The sequence below is a fragment of the Desmodus rotundus genome, chromosome 3 (assembly GCF_022682495.2).
Source record: "Desmodus rotundus isolate HL8 chromosome 3, HLdesRot8A.1, whole genome shotgun sequence".
NCBI classification, from domain to species: domain Eukaryota; kingdom Metazoa; phylum Chordata; class Mammalia; order Chiroptera; family Phyllostomidae; genus Desmodus; species Desmodus rotundus.
Genome location: NC_071389.1, coordinates 45,702,882 through 45,720,518, shown reverse-complemented (window position 1 = coordinate 45,720,518; position 17,637 = coordinate 45,702,882). Strand labels below are relative to the sequence as shown.

Sequence of the window (17,637 nt, the reverse complement as noted above, 5' to 3'; positions counted from 1 at the left end):
TTGATACATCACAGATTTGTTAAAACATAAGTCAAATAACCACATACAACATCAACACCAATGCTTCTGAAACCATCTGTCCCATCTTAGCTTAAATTTAAAGTGACCCTGAGAGAGCGTCCCACCAATGCCTTATCTCACTTCAGGAAGAGTTTTCATGGCTGAAATTTGTTTTCAGGCCAGAACACTTGAACATTTGTTGACAATATTTTATCCCTCTTATGGGATGAGAAAAATAGAAAATGGTAGCCCAAGGGGAGCCATTACACAATTAAACAGAAGCAGGCATTTGTCTGCAAAGTACAGGAATTAAATTTGGCTTAGTTTCGTTACTTCCCAAACAACCCAACATGAATCTTCCCCCTGGAGTCCTCAGTTGTCCAGTGTTAAAGTTGTCAATGTAGAAGCAGCCGCTGAGCACTTCAATTATCCTTATCTCTATGTAAACAATCCTCAGATCCCAGTTCCTTGAAAAAGCAATAAACAGCTATAACAATACTTCTGGTCCAACATGGATATATTAAATGATTGTTTCACTATGGAAATCACTAAAAGAGCATTTTGAAGAGCGAAATGCTGTGTAGAAGACAGTTGAAAGCCCAGATACAAAGTTTGGAGGCATTTCCATTTTCCTTGCATAAAGGTTTATGAAATATTAATACACTCGATGCCAAAGTATAAACAAGATCAAAGCTAACAACAGGGGAAAAAAAAACTTTCATTGTGCAAATCATAAAAGCTTTGTAAAAGGGCTCTAGATCCCAGGTAAAAACTGCTCAAGAATCAGCATTAACCCTAGCAGACAGCAGAATTGAGAAGAGGCTGAGCTTCACACAATTGCAAATAACATCAGCATCACCAGAACAATTGGGATAAATACCGTCCCCAGGCTGCACTAGCTCCTTCACCTCTCCCGCTCACCCGGCACCACGACGAAAGCAGCTGCCTCTCCCCGCCCTCTTCCCAGCCGCTCCCGCGCCACCCCTCCCCTCTCCTCCCCAACTCTCCCCTCCCCGCTCCCAACTGGTGAATTCAGCAGCCTAGCGAGATTAAGAGGTGCTCATTAAGGTCACTGGGCCTCCAGACTGATCTAACGTTTCCTAGCTCCCAGAACTGAGAAATTAGAGACGTGACACCCTGCTGGTATTAGATGCCTTGGCCTCTATCCGGCCTCTCCCAGGCCAGAGCTGGGGTGGGAGCCTCGGAGGGCCGCGCAGAGTTCAGCTGGGCGCTCCCGTGGGTGGCACTACCTGAGCTGTCCATGGTGCTGGCGCGGTCCTGAAGCTGCCGGGCGGGACTCCGCGCCGCCGTCCCGACATTCACTCTCTGCTTGACACCACCCCCGCCGCTCCCCGCACTTAAGTCCCCGTTACTGTCCACCAGCTGCAAGGATTCATAACCATCGTTGCTGGTCTTTTTCCGGTAGCTCCCGAGGAGGCTCATGAGCAAACCCAGAGAAGAGGGGAAAAAAATCAACCTGGGAAACGAATGAGGAGGTGGAAGGTGGAAAGGACTAAAGGAGAAATTTTTTAAAAACAAAGAAAGAAAGAAAAAAAATTATCAAGTGCCCGACATGACGCAAAGAGGACGGAAAGAGGGAGCGGCCACCGTAGAGGAGCTGTGCGGGGCACGCGAAGCCACCGCCCTGGGCAGACCGAGGCTCCGGGTGCCCAGCGGCGAGGGAGGGAGGGAGGGAAGGACTGGAGGAGGGAGGGGGCAGGGAGAGCGGGAGGGGGCGGGCACGCGTCCGCGGCCGCAGGCGCGCAGCCTGGGGCCCTGCCGAGCTCCAGGCTCAGCGCCAGCCACCCTCTGGCTAGAGAGTGCCCAGAAGCAATCCTGTGGGTGTCGCCACGTCGCCCCACCGCACAGCGGGGCAGCTCCAAGAGCGCTGGCCCACGGGGAAGGATGAAAAGAGAGGGAGTAAAGGAAGGGAGATTCTCCGGGAGGTGGGCTGAAGGCGGAAAATGGGGCGGGGTGGGAAGGGGAGGGGACGACTCCGACTGGAGTAGAGGGTGTTTTCGAGTGTGAGGTAAAGAAGAAAGGGGCTGGGTGACTCTGACTGCTGAGCTTTGGGGAGGAGGGGGTCTCTTGGTAAGATCCAGGCACGCCCATTTCGTATAACTTAACCTATATTTGCTGGAAGATTCGGCAAGTCAAAGCCACTCCGACGATTACTGTCCTGGAGGATGGACTTGCAACTGAACTGAACAGAAAAAAAGAGCGGATTTAAGTCAGGCTATATGTATGCTAGAATAGAAAGAAACAGCAGCGTTTTTGCGTATTTCACATAATGGGGATGATCCCTATGTGGATATCAAAGAGCTAGCTATTCTCACGCTAGGAGACAATTAGGGTCCATTCCACCTAGTGAGTATGTGTTTAGTGAGTATCCGTTGAAGAAATATAAATTGAGGAAGCGTAGGAAGCACGGTTTTATCAGGTACAATTTTAGATCTGACATTATTTACCTTGGGCCTTGGGGAAAGGACCAAACCACTCTGCTGGCTTTGAGTGGATGGTTGGAAAGCAAGCTAAACAAGGATTTTCTTTCCATTCTCTAGCCCCTTCCCACTTTTTTCTTTCACAATTTTGGGCAAGGAAAGCAGTCACTCATTATTAGAGGAGAATTTGTCATGAAGATAATGAAGCTTAAGGGCCAGAGCCTCCTCTTTGCAGAAGCCCCTTTCAAGGCTGTGTACCTAACTCAACATTTGTGGTTTCCTGTTCTTATTCTTAAAGCGGATCCCAACACGGTATAAGTTTCAAGCCTTACAAAACCTGGATACAACTCTAAGTCTCAAAACGTAACTACCAAATGTTCATTTTCACCTGAATTCATAAGACTGCAGAGGTATTCATCACTCTCATCATTTCAGGTGAAGACCAGGTGAAAATCTTGATTTAAAATGATCCTTTTCCCTACTAGGATTTGGCATGACTAAGTGAGCTTCTCAAAAGTCATGACAGAGTTTCATCACCAAAACAAGCAAAAAAAGTGCTTGTGTGTAAAATCTGCTTAAGCCCAGACACAAAGGCAGCCTTGCCTTCCTCTCACCTTTCATGGCTTTCTGCTGTTTGGCCGACTTTGATCTCCTCCGGTCACAAAATCAAGCTATATCATCTTCAGTCCAAATCATTTGGGACCCAAAGAGTTTCCTGGAAGCTCTAGCTGTACGTAGGTCCACATAAAATAAATTAATTGGGCTGGGAGACATTTACTGTTCAAGGATCACTCAAATGCAAATTCTTGCAGTAAGAGGATGAATCGGTAGAGACCGAGAGTGCTGTCTCTGTCTCCAGTTCCTGACCAGTTGCTTTCCTAACTGCACTACCTGGGGAAGGTATGGTCTGCCCTGAGTCACAAAGCAGTTAATACGCATTTACAAGATCAAACAACTTGATGGTGACAGTTAAAATTCTAATAAAATTTTAAACACAACTTTTACACTTCCAATTTTTCAAATCTGTCAGGCTGAGCTACATTAGTCACTTGACTGAAGTAATATTCTGTAAAGTCTAGTAAATAAATCTTTGCCAGTTACATTTTAAATAATACTTTTCTATGCATTTCCCTCTCTTTTAATTTATTACTGATGCTCAGGGAGAGTATAAACCCAGAGTCCATCATGTGCCTTGACCAATTCTGGATTTAGAATCACTCGATTGAGGGAATTTAGAGACTATTTTTGAAAAGTGAAAATTATTATTTTCAAAAAGCACTCTCAGTTATTTTTGCTCAACTGTTTTCAGAGTTGCAGACATATTGCTGGAAGAAACTTAGATGAAGCATATGCCTTTGTATTTTTGGATATCTATCTCCTCAGTTTTCAAATTTAGAGAAAAAACATGAATGGGCCACAGAGAACATTTTATTTTTATCTTTACTCTTAATTTAACATAAATGAAATCCATCAGAATAACTACTAAAAGCCTTACAAAATTAGGCATATAAAGAATATATTGAGGCAGGAAAATACAATGGCTAGATTAGTTCACAACATTCTAAAAACTAGTATGGGGCTTAAATTGGAATATACACCAACTTTTAACACTAACTTTTTGTTTACTATCCTAAGATAAAATTCATAAAGAGTTTGCTTATTCATGAAGATCTCATTTTTCTACTCTATAAAATAGAGCATAATAAAATACCTAACACGTATAGAGTAAGTACTTAATAAATATTCTCTATTATTATGATTATCAATTGGCTTGGACACAGCTCTATCCTCAGTGCTGGACAATCCTAATTCCTTGAATGGGAGAAGCTCGACAAAAGCTAAGTGTTATTTTTCCTGGGACTACAGCAATGGAAACTTATCTGTATGATTCTGAATGAGAACTTGCGCTTAAAGACTGGAGATGGTGCTGGTGAAACCCAAGTGGAACATTTAGAGCCAAACTCTCCTGTTTTCCCAAGACCAAGATTGCTCCATAATTTACCTTATCTCAAGAATATCACATCACACATGGGCAGAGCCAAAGGATTAGATGTCCTCTTTGGGGGAGAACATTCTTTCCCTTTGCCTTTTTAGTGCTGACTCCTGTCACTTCTATTAACTTGGCGAAGAGTATCCACGCTGAGGAATGTTCAGGAGCCAGGCTCTCTCTCTCCCCACCTCCTCACCCCTGAAATGCTCTCCTGTCACAACAGATGCCACACTACTTTTGTGGTGGGGATAGGAGAAGATGATTGTATGACGTGACCTCTCTGGGATTATGATCTGTGCTTTTTGATTTCCAGGAACTATAACACATTGATTAAGATTGAGGTTCTGGAATAATATTTTCTAGGGCTGAATCCTAGTTCCCCAGACTCTTAGTTCTGTGACCTCAGGGAAGTTGCTTAACCTCTCTGGCTCACTTTCTTCTCTGTAAAATGAGCATAATAACAGTACCATAAGAGTAAGAGGTAGTGAGAATTCAATCAGTACCTAACATAATAGTAAGTGCTTACCAAATACTATTTATTATAATGGTTGTTCTGCTTTTTCATATGGGTAAGTCATTTTTTCAAAAATGCAATTCTCTATCTGTAAAATTAGGCTAAATTTTTTCCTGCCACTTAAACAATTTGTTATTATTATTATGTATGATAATAGAAGTATCATAAAATGTGGTTGTTCTGCCTTGTGTTTTTTTCATACATGTCTTTCTCATTAGATTTTGGACTCTTTGAGAACAAAAATCCATGTTTTATTCATGTCTGTACATCCCATGATACCCCCAAAAAGCACTTCATACTCGTTAGAGACTGAATATCTATTGAATAAATAAATTAATGAGTAAATAAAAATGTATTGGCACCACCTAGTCTAGCGATTTTTTTAGTTTTTTTTAAATTACTGATTATTAGAGAGAGAGAGATTTGTTGCTCTACTTATTTATGCATTCAATTATTGATTCTTGCATGAGCTCTGATTGGGTATTGAATCCACAACCTTGGTACATGGGGATGACACTCCAACCAACTGAGCTACCCAGCTAGGGCTGGTGATTATTTTTTAAACTACATGTTGTGGTTGGAAATTCATGAGCATTATTTTAATAAATAGGAAACAGGAAAACATCAGTTTGGGCATGTGGTAAGAAACTGTTTCTTGAAATATTATTTTGGGTTTGTGTTGTGTGTGTATGTGTGTGTGTTTCCACTCCAAAGATAACACAAATATTTCTCACTACAGGCCCCAGTATTAAATGTTTGAATGCCTACTTAGGGCTGAACCTCCAGTACTGAAAGGTTCTAGTTTTTCCAATTTTTAATGACCTACATACAGTGATTTCTAAATTCACATGGACAATTGGACAACAAAGAATTCTGGCTAACCAGACAGTAAATGAGGGCAGAGCTTCTGCTGTGTTCTCTCTGTAGCAAAATGTATTATGATTAGGTAACTAAAATGCACTTCTCCAATTTTCTGCTTTAGCTAATATAAATCAATGAGTAGTATTGAAACTTTTGTTGGCAACATGCCTCAGGTACATAATTCAGATTATCTCTGTATTGAATAAGACCTGTGGATATAGTTGGTACAAGGTACTGAAACTGAGACCAAGGTACTCAAAGTGGCCCCACAGGTGTTTTGTTTGTCCTGGACTTTAAAAAAGGGAATCCAGCTCAGATGCCTTCATAGAAGGTAGACAGGCTTCAGTGTGAGAGCCACATTTCACCACCACTTCCCACTGTACGACACCCAGTCTGTCCCACTCATTCCCACTGTCAGCCAGCCCCTGCAGGCATTTGACTTTGAGACCTGTAGTGAGTGGCCAAAACCAGAGGAGCAACACCACCAAGACAAATGCCAAAAGCCATATGTTCAGGCTACAGTCCAGAAGAAAGAACAATAGGCTGGAGTCCTCTGCTGCCTCTATTATTAATCAGCAGAATGGCCTTAATAATCATTCTCTTTCTTTTAGCAATAAAACTGAAGGTGTTAAATTACATGATTTTCCTATCTTTCACAAAACTCTAGTTGTCATTTTTCTCTTCCTTCTCTAAATGAAGCCCAGAGGGGAAAATCATGACCACATAAGTGTTCCAGTAGCCAAGTCCCAGTTAATCAAGGTTTTTCTATAGAACACACACATAAATAGTGGCAGTTGTCAAGAGTTACACATAGAGCAGTGATTTTCAACTGGTGTGCCACAAAAATTTTTAAGACATTCAATACCTGACTATTTAGTCAGGGGCACTGACCTCTTCTCCCTTAAACTGTCAAATTAAAATATGACAACAGACAACAGAAGAATAGTTGTCTGGTACGAACGCCCTGTCTTGAACCATAAATACACAGGTCAAGTCACAGAGTTGCATCTTATTGGTTACATTACATAATAAGGTTGTGTCTGATTGGTTAATTCTTGGTGCTAGAAATCCTTATATAGAAATAGAGGCACCTGACTTTTAAAAAAGTCACTTTGGAGCAAAAAGGGTAGGTAATTATTATTATATTATTTTTTTGTAAATCAATCAAAATTATACCTATTTTTGTCAAATCAGCAAAAAATATATTTTTTGGTGTGTCACAGAATTTTACTAATCAGTTTATGTGTGCCATGAGATGAAACAGGTTGAAAATTGCTGACAGAGCAATACACAAGAGAGACAAGGAAGTATGCTAGAGAAAAACTGAGTAGCTGATAATATATTTTTTTAAGATTTTATTCATTTCTAGAGAGAGGGGAAGGGAGGGAGAAAGAGAGGGAAAGAAACATCAATGTGTGAGAGAAACATCGATTGGTTGCCTCTCACGCACTCCAACAAGGGATCTAGCCAACAACCCAGGCATATGCCCTGACTGGGAATCAAACCAGTGACCTTTTGGTTCACAGGCCAGCACTCAGCGCACTAAGCCACACCAGCCAGGGTAAGCTGATAGTATTTAATAGAAGACAAATCTCAACTATTCTTACAATATTCCTGAGGAATGAGGTTGTCTGTTCCAGGTACCTCATGGAGTGCTAGGCTTTTCAGAAAATAGGACAAATTTTCCAGGCAAGATATATTTTTTTAAGACGATTCCCTGAAACCTGTGCTTCCTTGAAGCTCTAGCAGTAATAAAAATAACTGCTGTTGGTTACTTACCATTTGCCAGGTACCTTAACCACCTTAACTCTCACCTTCCCAACAGCCCTGCAGAGATATTATCCTTATTTTGAGGCAAACTGGAGAGGGTGAGTAACTTGCCCAAGCTCACACAGCTATCAGTCAGGTAGGATTCAAAGTCCTTTCTTTCTGATCGTGCTCTGGCCACTGCCCCAGTCTGAAGTAGTGATTCCAGTGGTCAAAGTGAAAGCTGGAGGACGCTGGGCTCATTCCTTGGATTTGTCTGAAGTGTGGCCAGTGAAAAGTGGTTTGTGCACGCTATGGGAACAACCCTTGCTTTGCTATCCACGTGGCAGGTTCTGCTCAGTGAAACCTGGAAGTTTTCAGTTAATGTGGCTTCCCAACAGGCAGTCTTGTTCTGTAAACATCTGGCTTAGAGGAACTCTATGTTGAGCTCTTGAAAACTGATACTTGGCCAGTCTGTGCCCTAGTTTTAAATCACTAGAAGAAAAAAAAAATCTTTCTTTACATTAAAAAAAAAAGCAAGCTTCTAGCTGTAAAAAAAAAAGCTTGAGCTCTGTGTTAGCACATATATGTGTATAAATATGTGTGTATGCTAATTAAAAACGCCAGCTTTGGTGGAACAAGTACGACTCTGTTGCGTTCTGGACTGGCCACATGCAAGTTTTCTGTAATCCGTTCACCACTCACATCCACATCTCCTCTCTATAAAGTTGAGAAGACTACTCTTCCTCCCTCACAGGAAGAACCAAATGAAATAAGATACATGAAAGCATGTAAAAAACACTAAAGCCCTACTCAAATACTGTATTCCATCACATCTAAGAAATCATCCATTTCCTTTTTCTTTCTTTAAAGATTTTATTACTTAATTTATTTTTAGAGAGAGGGAAAGGAAGGGAGAAAGAGAAGGAGAGAAATGTTGACAAACGAGAGATACCTCAACGGTTACTTCTTGCACGCCCCCTACTGGGGTCCTGGCCCACAAGCCAGCCATGTGCCCTAACCAGCAATCAAACCAGCGACCCTCTGGTTCACAGCCTGGTGCTCAATCCACTGAGCCACACCAGCCAGGGCAAAATCATCCATTTTCAATCACAGCATTAAAAAGGGAAAATGTACTACTGAAGCAGTATGACACACATGACATACTATCAAGAGGCTTCAGGTTGCATAAACGTTAACATATAAAAAACTGCTTTAGGATTGACATAACATATTTTATTATTTGACTATGTTAGCCTGAGAATAGTGTCTACTTATAATTCAGGTATTTTGAGCAACTCTAGTGGATAAAGACAGTATTTATCATGCTCTGCCAGCTTGACACAGTGGCTGCTAAGCAGTAGATCCTCAACAGTACCTGCTAATTGAATGAAAAAAAAACAATTGCTTGGGAGGCCATTTTAGCTGACAGAAAAATGTTCCTGGGATATCCTTAGTAAGCACACTTAAAACAGTTTCATATGCTAACATTTAATTTACCCCTGACTTTTCAAGGACAGGCTCATGTATGGGAGACCATTCTGTGTGGCATGGATCCAGCTCCCACTCAGAAAAGCCAGTGGGGAGAGAGGTCCGGCACACAGGACCCATGCCCACGGATATGTTCTCCTGTGGGGAATCAGGCCTGCATTGTACCTAGGCCGCTTTGAGACTTGCTTTTTGCTAAAACTCCCCCACCCAGAATTGAGACAGCAAACGTTTACTGCATACCTTTAAAGTAACTTTCTAAAATCTATGCTAAACCTTCCAAGGATGAGTGTAACCAGTTCAACCACTTTTCCCTTTACATTTATAAATATCCTTCCTTTTTGATGTGATTAGCAACATCCTCTCCTTTGTTTTCTGTAACCACCTAAAGCAAACCTGTGCATAGTAAATGAGGACCATCCTCAATGTAATGTGCCCAGAAAATCAATAAAAGCCTGTCCAGGCAAGGGTCAGGGTGCTCTCCTCTTGAGAGAGTGGCCATACTGTCCCTTTTCCTCCACAGGACTCAGTAGTCTGTGTGAATTTGTCCATTGCAGCCACAACACATGGATCCTGCGGGCCAGGATCCACATCACTCACGGTATTGTGACAGGCAACCTCTGTGTTAGCCCCTGAGCTTCTGAGTTAAAGTCTCTGTGCTTTGTTCTTTGTTTCTACCACTTGGGGTAGCTAGACCTAACTTCTGCATTCTGCTTCTGTAAGCCCCGCTTCCGCTTTACTCCACCCACATTCTCTTGCAAATAGTAACGGGTCAGCCCCCCTGCCTATATAAGCAGGCTTTTGTCTTGCCTCAGGGCTCAGAATTTGGAGTACTCCTCTGAACCTATGTGGGTAATAAAGGGTCGTGTTCCGCCATCTCTACCGTGTGTGTTATTCTTTCCCGCAACAGTATAACAATGTTACACCTACATTACCATTTCAAGAGTATCTCATGAAATCACCTGTCCCTTTCATCTGTCATGTTACAAGCAGGGAAACTTCAGCTTCTCAACTGGACAGACTCCAACAAACCACCATAAGCTGGGCTCTGTGCTCAACTGCTATCAATCCTGGGGAAAACAGAATGAAAAACTGCGTATGGCGAATAGTTTCCAAAGTCAGGTACAAATCTGACTCTGGAAAACTATTTTAGGAAGTGAAAATTTTCCTAAATCCTGGGTACACCCACATTTGACCCTGAGGTCCTTACATATGATTTAATGCATAAGATCCTTAAAATGTGGATGCTTATTCTCCATCATTTCTTTGTGCCTAAAGATTCTGAGCCCTAGAGCATGTGGCAAATGGTGATGAGGAAGGCAGTGGTCACCCCACATGAATATAGAGCTAATTCTCAGCATGTTGAGTCTCCAAGCAGTTTCTGAGACACCGAACCACTGCTGCCCCCTTGACTGTATCTAAATGGAGGGAAGGAACTAGAATTTCCTGAGCACTAAATTAAGAGCCTGGGTTTCTTACGTACTTACCCATTTAGACGTGAAAGGGGTTTTGAGAAGGATTGCCATGCCCGTGTCATACCTTTGGAGATCAGAGCTCTGAAATGCAGCTGAGCGTGGGCTAAGCAGCGACTGTTAGTAATCCCCAATATTCCTCTCCATCTTCTATGCAGTAGAACCCTTGATCTTTATCCAGGCACAAGGTCATGCAGTATAAAGATATATTTCTCCATCTTCTTTCACATCTTGGGCCTGTCATTGGGCCTAAAATCTGCTAGGTATATACATGGGACTAAGTTGTGGTCACTGTATCATAAGCAAAAATGATAAGTGTGATTTCTGATGTGCATCCTTAAAAGGAAGGGTGGGTGGTATGCTCTTCTTCCCTTCCTTTTCCCTTTCTTCTGGGTAAAATACGGAGCTCCAACAGGTATCTTGGACCATGAGGTGACTTTGAAAATGGAAGACTTTGGCAATGAAGCAATAGGATAGGAGAAACCTGATCCCCAGAGAACCATGGCACTCTTATATTGATTATTCTAGACTTCATAAAAATGAGAGAAAAACAAACAATTTTGTTTTCAGCCATTATTGTTTTGCTTTTTTCTGTTATATGCACCCAAACCCAATCATAGCTAAGATACAAACTGCAAGCTAACCACTGGATTTTAGTTATTTATTTATCACAACATTTACTGGGAATGACATAAGTCTATGGGGTCATGGACAAATTACAGAACTTTTCTATTCCTCAGTTTCCTCATCTGTAGTACAGTTGCATCTTTGGGCAGCTATTAAATTGCATGATATAAAACACGTAAAAAGCTTAGCTTAGTACTTGGCAGACAGACTTTCAATGAATGGTTACCTTTGTTACTTCTTGTCATTGTCCTTTGACTGATGCACAGCTAAGTCTACTGTGCATAACTCCGAAGTCAGTGATCTTTCCACCTTGCCCTGCCACCCAGAGACTGCCTTCCTGTGCAGACCCAGCCCAGAGCTGCAGACCAGTGACTATGTCATCAGTGAACACCCTAGGAGAGCTGCCATCTCCCTGGGTGTGGTCTTTCTTTGATCTGCCCAAATAATCTCAGTGCAGTCTGGAACATTATAAGCCACCAAAGTTGATCCAGAACTTACAGCTAAGTGTCAACATTTATGCCATAGTGGTTCTGAGTCCATTTACTTCAATATGGCCACATAAGAGAGTACAACTCCACTTGTGCTAAACGTAAATGAGGAACTTGAGCAATAGGTTGGGGTCTCTTATTTTATTATTTTATCATTTGACTTTCTATTATGGAAATTTTGAAATATATACAAAATAGAGAAAATTATATAACAGACCCCTTTGTCCCCATCATTCAGCATCAACAACTACCAAGTGATGGCCAATCATGTTTTATATATACGTATAGATGCCCAACTACTTTTAAGCAAATTCTAGACTTCATATCATTTCATCAGTAAATATCTCAGTATGTAGCACTTTCATTTTTGTAAAATACCAAGCAGGGCAAGGTGACATTAATCTGTCTGCTCAGAGTTTAAAGCTACTCCCCAGGTGCCTTTCAGGAGACTGTCAGAGAGATCTGCATATTTTCTTATTTTCCAGTGGAAATGTCATATCAGTCCATTCACCTTCCTGTCCCCACTCTCACCTTCTACCACCCCCACAAACTCACCTCTTCAAGCACTACTTGTGATCTGAGGCCGTGCTACCCAAGAAATCTAGAAATCAGCCTGGAATTAAGTTTCTCCAAAATAGGAGAAATGTATGGAACATTAAAGTCAGAAGGAGTTGTAAAGGGTAGGTATCCCTTTCAATTTAGAGATAAGAAAATTGAGACAGAGAAGTGAGCAAATTGATTCACATTTGAGCTTTCAAAAATGCAAATCCAATTATGTGACTCAGCTGCTTAAAACTATTCGAGGGTTTCCATCATCCTCAGTCTATGGTATTTAACATAATGGACCCTCTACATTCTAAGACCAGATGTATTCCTCTGGAGACTCAGCACGCTCTGCTTCTCCCCTTCCCCCCACCCTGCCTCTTAGTCCATAGACCTTCTTTACCATCCCCTGCCTAGACAACTCCTGCTTGCCTTCGGGAAACTACCAAAGTTCTCAAACCAAGTTAGATATAATTCCATGTGGTCCCATAGAACAGTGTACATATTTTAACATGCACTTACAATGCACTACACTGAGACTGCCTGTTAGATGTATGACTTCCCACATCAGAGTGTGGGCCATGTTTGGTACCTAACTCCGTGTCTGACACAGTGCAGACAACTGATAAATACTTGTCAAACAAGTGAATGACTGCTGTCACTGGGAAGAATCCATGAAAGTCATATGGGAAACTGCTCTGTATATTGTTTAGCACCCAACAGAGGTTAACTATTACATTTATAACTGTGTAAGGCCACAGAGCTACAACTATATACAGGGGACAGGTTTTCTGCCCAATCCATGTCAGAGTTCTCAGCATTCCATCACATTGCTTAATATAAGATCAGTAAATAAAGTTGTCACTGTTATTTTCCTATGCAAATAAAATCACTTCCATTGAGTTACGGAAAATACACAGAATTGTAACATGTTGAAATCATCTTAGTTTCAAATTTTTGACTTTTTGATCTGAGTAGGAAATTCATACACTCCAGATCATTTGTCTAAAAGAATTATGAATCTTCATTTTTAAAGAATATTTTCTGGTACAATGTTTCTCTCCTTCTCTTTCTCTCTCCCTTCCCCTCTCTCTAAAAATATAAATAAATAAAATCTTTGGTTAAGATGGAGGTGTAGGTAAACACGGCTTGTCTCCTTGCACAACCACAGCAAAAATGACAACTAGACTACAAAACAAATTTCACCCAGAATCATCAGAAAGTTGAGCTGTATGTAAGTCCAACAACCAAGGATTTAAGAAGCCACATTCATCCAGATGGGAAGAAGGGGCAGAAACACACAGAGAGGCTCAAAGAGGCATGAAGAGACTTGGAGAGGCATGGAGAGACATGGAGACGTGGAATGGGTAGTCCCACACCCACCTGAGGTAGATAAAAATCAGGAGGGATACCTCAGGAGCAAGGCACCCCAGCCCCACACCAGACCACCCAGCATAGGGTTCCAGCACCAGGAAGATAAGTCCCCATAACTTCTGGCTATAAAACCCGGGGGCGGGGGGGGGGGCAGCATAAAACTTTGAATTTACAGGCGTCTCCACTGAAAGGACCTGCAACAGACTTAGGACTTATACAGACTCACTCCCTCTGGGCTTTAGCACCATGGCAAAAGCTGGAAGGGCACCCGTGGCATATGGGGAGAAACTGCAGTAACTGACATCAGGGCGAGTGCTGGGAGACAGCTTCCTCCCAGAAAAAATCCCAGAGGCCAGGCAGTAGCATTGTCCCCTCTCGGAGCCCTGCCCATGAGCCACAGAGCAGCAACTCAGGTTACTCTGCCCTGGCAATTACCTAAGGCTCCACCCCATCCAACATACTAGTGCACTTTTCTACAATAGACCACGCTACTAAGACAAGGAATCAAAGCACCCCCACCTAATACACAGATGCAAACACAGGGAGGTTGCCAAAGTGAGGAGACAAAGAAATATGGCCCAAATGAAAGAATAGAACAAAAAACAACTCCAGAAAAACAACTAAATGAAACAGAGATAAGCAATTTATCAGATGCAAAGTTCAAAATGCTGGTGATCAGGATACTCAAGGAACTCATTAGGTACTTCAACAGCATAAAAAAGACACAGGCAGAAATGAAGATTACACTAACTGAAATAAAGAAAAATTTATAGGAAATCAACAGTGGAGGGGATGAAGCAAAGAATCAAATCAATAATTTGGAACATAAGGAAGGAAAAAACATTGAATCAGAACAGCTAGAAGAAAAAAGAATTTAAAAAAATGAGGATAGGCTAAGGGGCCCCTGGGACATCTTCAAAAGTACCAATATTCAAATCATAGGGATGCCACAAGGGAAAAAGGAAAAGCAAGAAATTGAGAATTTATTTGAAAAAATAATGAAAGAAAACTTCTCTAATTTGGTGAAGGAAATAGACATACAAAGCCAGGAAGCAAAGAGAGTCCCAAAGAAGTTGGATCCAAACAGGACCACAATAAAATACATCTAATTAAAATACACAAGGTTAAAGATAAAGAGAGAATCTTAAAAGCAGCTAGAGAAAAGCAGAGAGTTACCTACAAAGGAGTTCCCATAAGACTATCAGCTGATTTCTCAAAAGCAACTTTGCAGGCAAGAAAGGACTGGCAAGAAACATTCAAAGTAATGAAAAGCAAGGACCAACAACCTAGATTACTCTATCCAGCAAAGCTATGATTTAGAATGGAAGGGCAGATAAAGTGCTTCCCAAAGTAAAGCTAAAGGAGTTCACTATTACCAAGGCATTATTATATAAAATGGTAAAGAGACTTATTTTAAAAAAAGATGATCAAAACCATGTACATTAAAATGGCAATAAATTCACAAATACCAACAATTGAATCTAAAAAACAAACTAAGCAAACAAGCAGAAGAGAAACAGAACCATAGATACGGAGATCATTTGGAGAGTTATCAGTTGAGAGGGGAAAGGAGGTGAATGTGGGAAAAGGTACAGGGATTAAGGAGTACAAAATGGTAGGTATAAGAGAGACAGGAGGTGATTAAGAATAGGATAGGAAATGGAGAAGCCAAAGAACTTATACACACAACCCAAGGACATAAAACAAATGGGGGGATTGTTGGAGGGAATAAGGGGTACCAGGCAGAGGGGGGCAAAGTGGGAAAATTTGGGACAACTGTAATAGCATAATCAATAAAATATATTATATAAAAAGAATATTTTCTTTGGGCCCTGGCTGGTGTGGCTCAGTTGGTTGGGCATCATCCTACAAACCAAAAAGTCACCAGTTGGTTCCTAGTCCGGGCACATGAGGCTTCAATCCCCAGTTGGGGCATGTGCAAGAGGCAACCCATTGATGCGTCTTTCTCACATCGATGTTTCTCTTCTTCTCTTTCTCCCTCCCTTCCCCTATCTCTAGAATCAATAAAAGAAAAAAAAATTGGAAATAAAAAAGAGTCATTTAAAAAAAAAAGAATATTTTCACCCTGGCTGATGTGGTTCAGTGGACTGAGTGCAGGCCTGTGAACTGAAAGGTCTCTGGTCTGACTCCCACTCAGGGCACATGCCTCGGGTGTAGGCCAGGTCCCCAGTTGGGGGCCTGCAGCAATTATTGCCGTTTCTCTCACACATCAGTGTTTCCCTCCCTCTCTTTCTCCCACCTTCCTCCCTCTCTGAAAGTAAGTTAAAAATAAAATCTTTAAAAAAGAATATTTTCTTTGGGCCAGCTATTGTTTGTGAATAATAGAACATGACACTTGCATCTTTGGCTCTGAAATCACCAAGCCCATGTGCACAGAGTATAGGGAACCGTGTGTTGGTGAAAAATGAGATGGGAAAGCTTTCAAAGGAAGGTGTTAGGTCACAAATTACAAAAACAAAATGCCCAAGTGGTGGTAAATATGCCTTAAACATATTATTCAGACTGTGTTAGAGCTTTTCTATAACCTTTAAGTCTTTGGCTGCAAGACTGAAGAGCATATAGTGTTGGCTTTCTATTCCAGAAAGATTCACGGGGTGTTACAATGGGGCCCATTTCCCTTGCCCTCATTCCCATTCTAAGTTTTAATGGAAGCAATCTTTTAGAGAGAAAAATAGAAAATTGCTGATTCAGTACATTTAAGTCAACACAAACCCAATTTACTAGAAATCTCTAATTATAGTGGTTAAGAACATGGACTTTGAAGATAGACCCAGCCTTCCGGTTTGGAAGTTTGAACTTTGGCAAAATATATAACTTATTTGAGCCTTACTTTCCTCATTTCTAAATTGAGTGACTGTACTTACTAAATTAGCCAGGGTAATTGTAGTGTATATTTATTCTCTTATCAGACAAAAGCAGTATACTTTTGCTGGGAAATATTTCTCCTCTATGGTGGAAATTAGCACTTCCATGGTCCAGGGGTGGGTACCTGAAACCAACTCGGTTAACCATGGTGTTTTCACAGGACTGTTCAATTGAAAGCCAAAGACAGTAAGTCTGAGCCTTCCCTGAAGCAAGGATGACAGGCAGGAGGCGTAGGAGCCATGCTTTCCGACATGTGGAGATAAGTGACCTAAGAGAACAGCGTTGCAGATGAGGGAGAAGTAAACTCGAGAGAGGAAGACAGAGAGGAGTTCACATCCTAGGAATTCACGAGGCCCAGGTGCACTCCTACTGCACCCTCACAGAACCTCCATTTCTTTAACATGACCCTTTCTCCTGTCTGTCCGTCTACTCCCTTCCTCAATCATTAAGCCCTTAGGACACCAGATTCTGGTCAGTATCAAAACTGTCTGAATAACAATGCCTCCGGTCTGCTGACGACAGAAACAGAGTTCTGGCAAAGCTAAAGATAACATCTTGACTTCAGTTGTGTTTCAGCCCCAGCCCCAGGAACAACCTGACCCTGCAGACCACATCCTCAGGAAACCAGACACAGCAAACACCAGCGCTGACATCAGGACCTGACACAGTGATCAGCTGCTCCCTATCCCAGCCCCAACCAATCAGCAGCCACCATGAGTAATGATTTTCCCTGTATAATCCATCCACTGGGAGCCATCAGAGAGCCAGTTCTTTGAGCATGAGCTTACCTAGGACCCCAGGTTTGGTGCCATTTCCTCATCTAAAAAAACTCTACTTTCTTTCCCGCAAACTCTGTTCACATTCGATTGGGCTTTAATGCATGCAGGTGAACGGACCCGCCAGTCCAGTAACACTACCCTTTCCATGGTTACAAGAATGCCCCCTTTTCAACTCAGTTACTTCAAAGTGGGTCTTTGTCATTTTTAGCCAACAGAACCCTATCTAATACAGCACTTAGCACAATGCCTGAAACACTGTAATTCAATGCACGAAGTTATCATTTGTTCAGATAATTGGATTAGCACTCCTCCCTCTACTTCCCTACTTCACATAAAGATGAAAAATTAAGATGTCTAAATAAAAGCTTGCATTAGAAATTTAGTAAAAATAATAAGCTTCATGATATCACTTAGACTCCCTACCCATT

General features: G+C 41.7%; 1 protein-coding gene across 7 annotated transcripts in view; it reads right to left on the bottom strand.

Annotated features, from left to right (window-relative positions):
• Positions 1–17,637, bottom strand: part of DNAJC6 (DnaJ heat shock protein family (Hsp40) member C6) — a 146,581-nt gene that overhangs the window by 86,903 nt on the left and 42,041 nt on the right. The window contains exon 1 of one of the 7 annotated variants that reach the window (XM_045199438.3): positions 1,251–1,639. The exons of 5 other annotated variants lie outside the window; for them this stretch is intronic. In XM_045199438.3, the coding sequence (XP_045055373.2) occupies positions 1,251–1,443 (193 nt within the window). In that variant the 5' untranslated portion in view covers positions 1,444–1,639. Of the gene's footprint in view, positions 1–1,250; positions 1,640–17,637 lie in introns of those variants that run through there. One more of the 7 variants, XM_024565467.4, reaches the window with a different exon arrangement.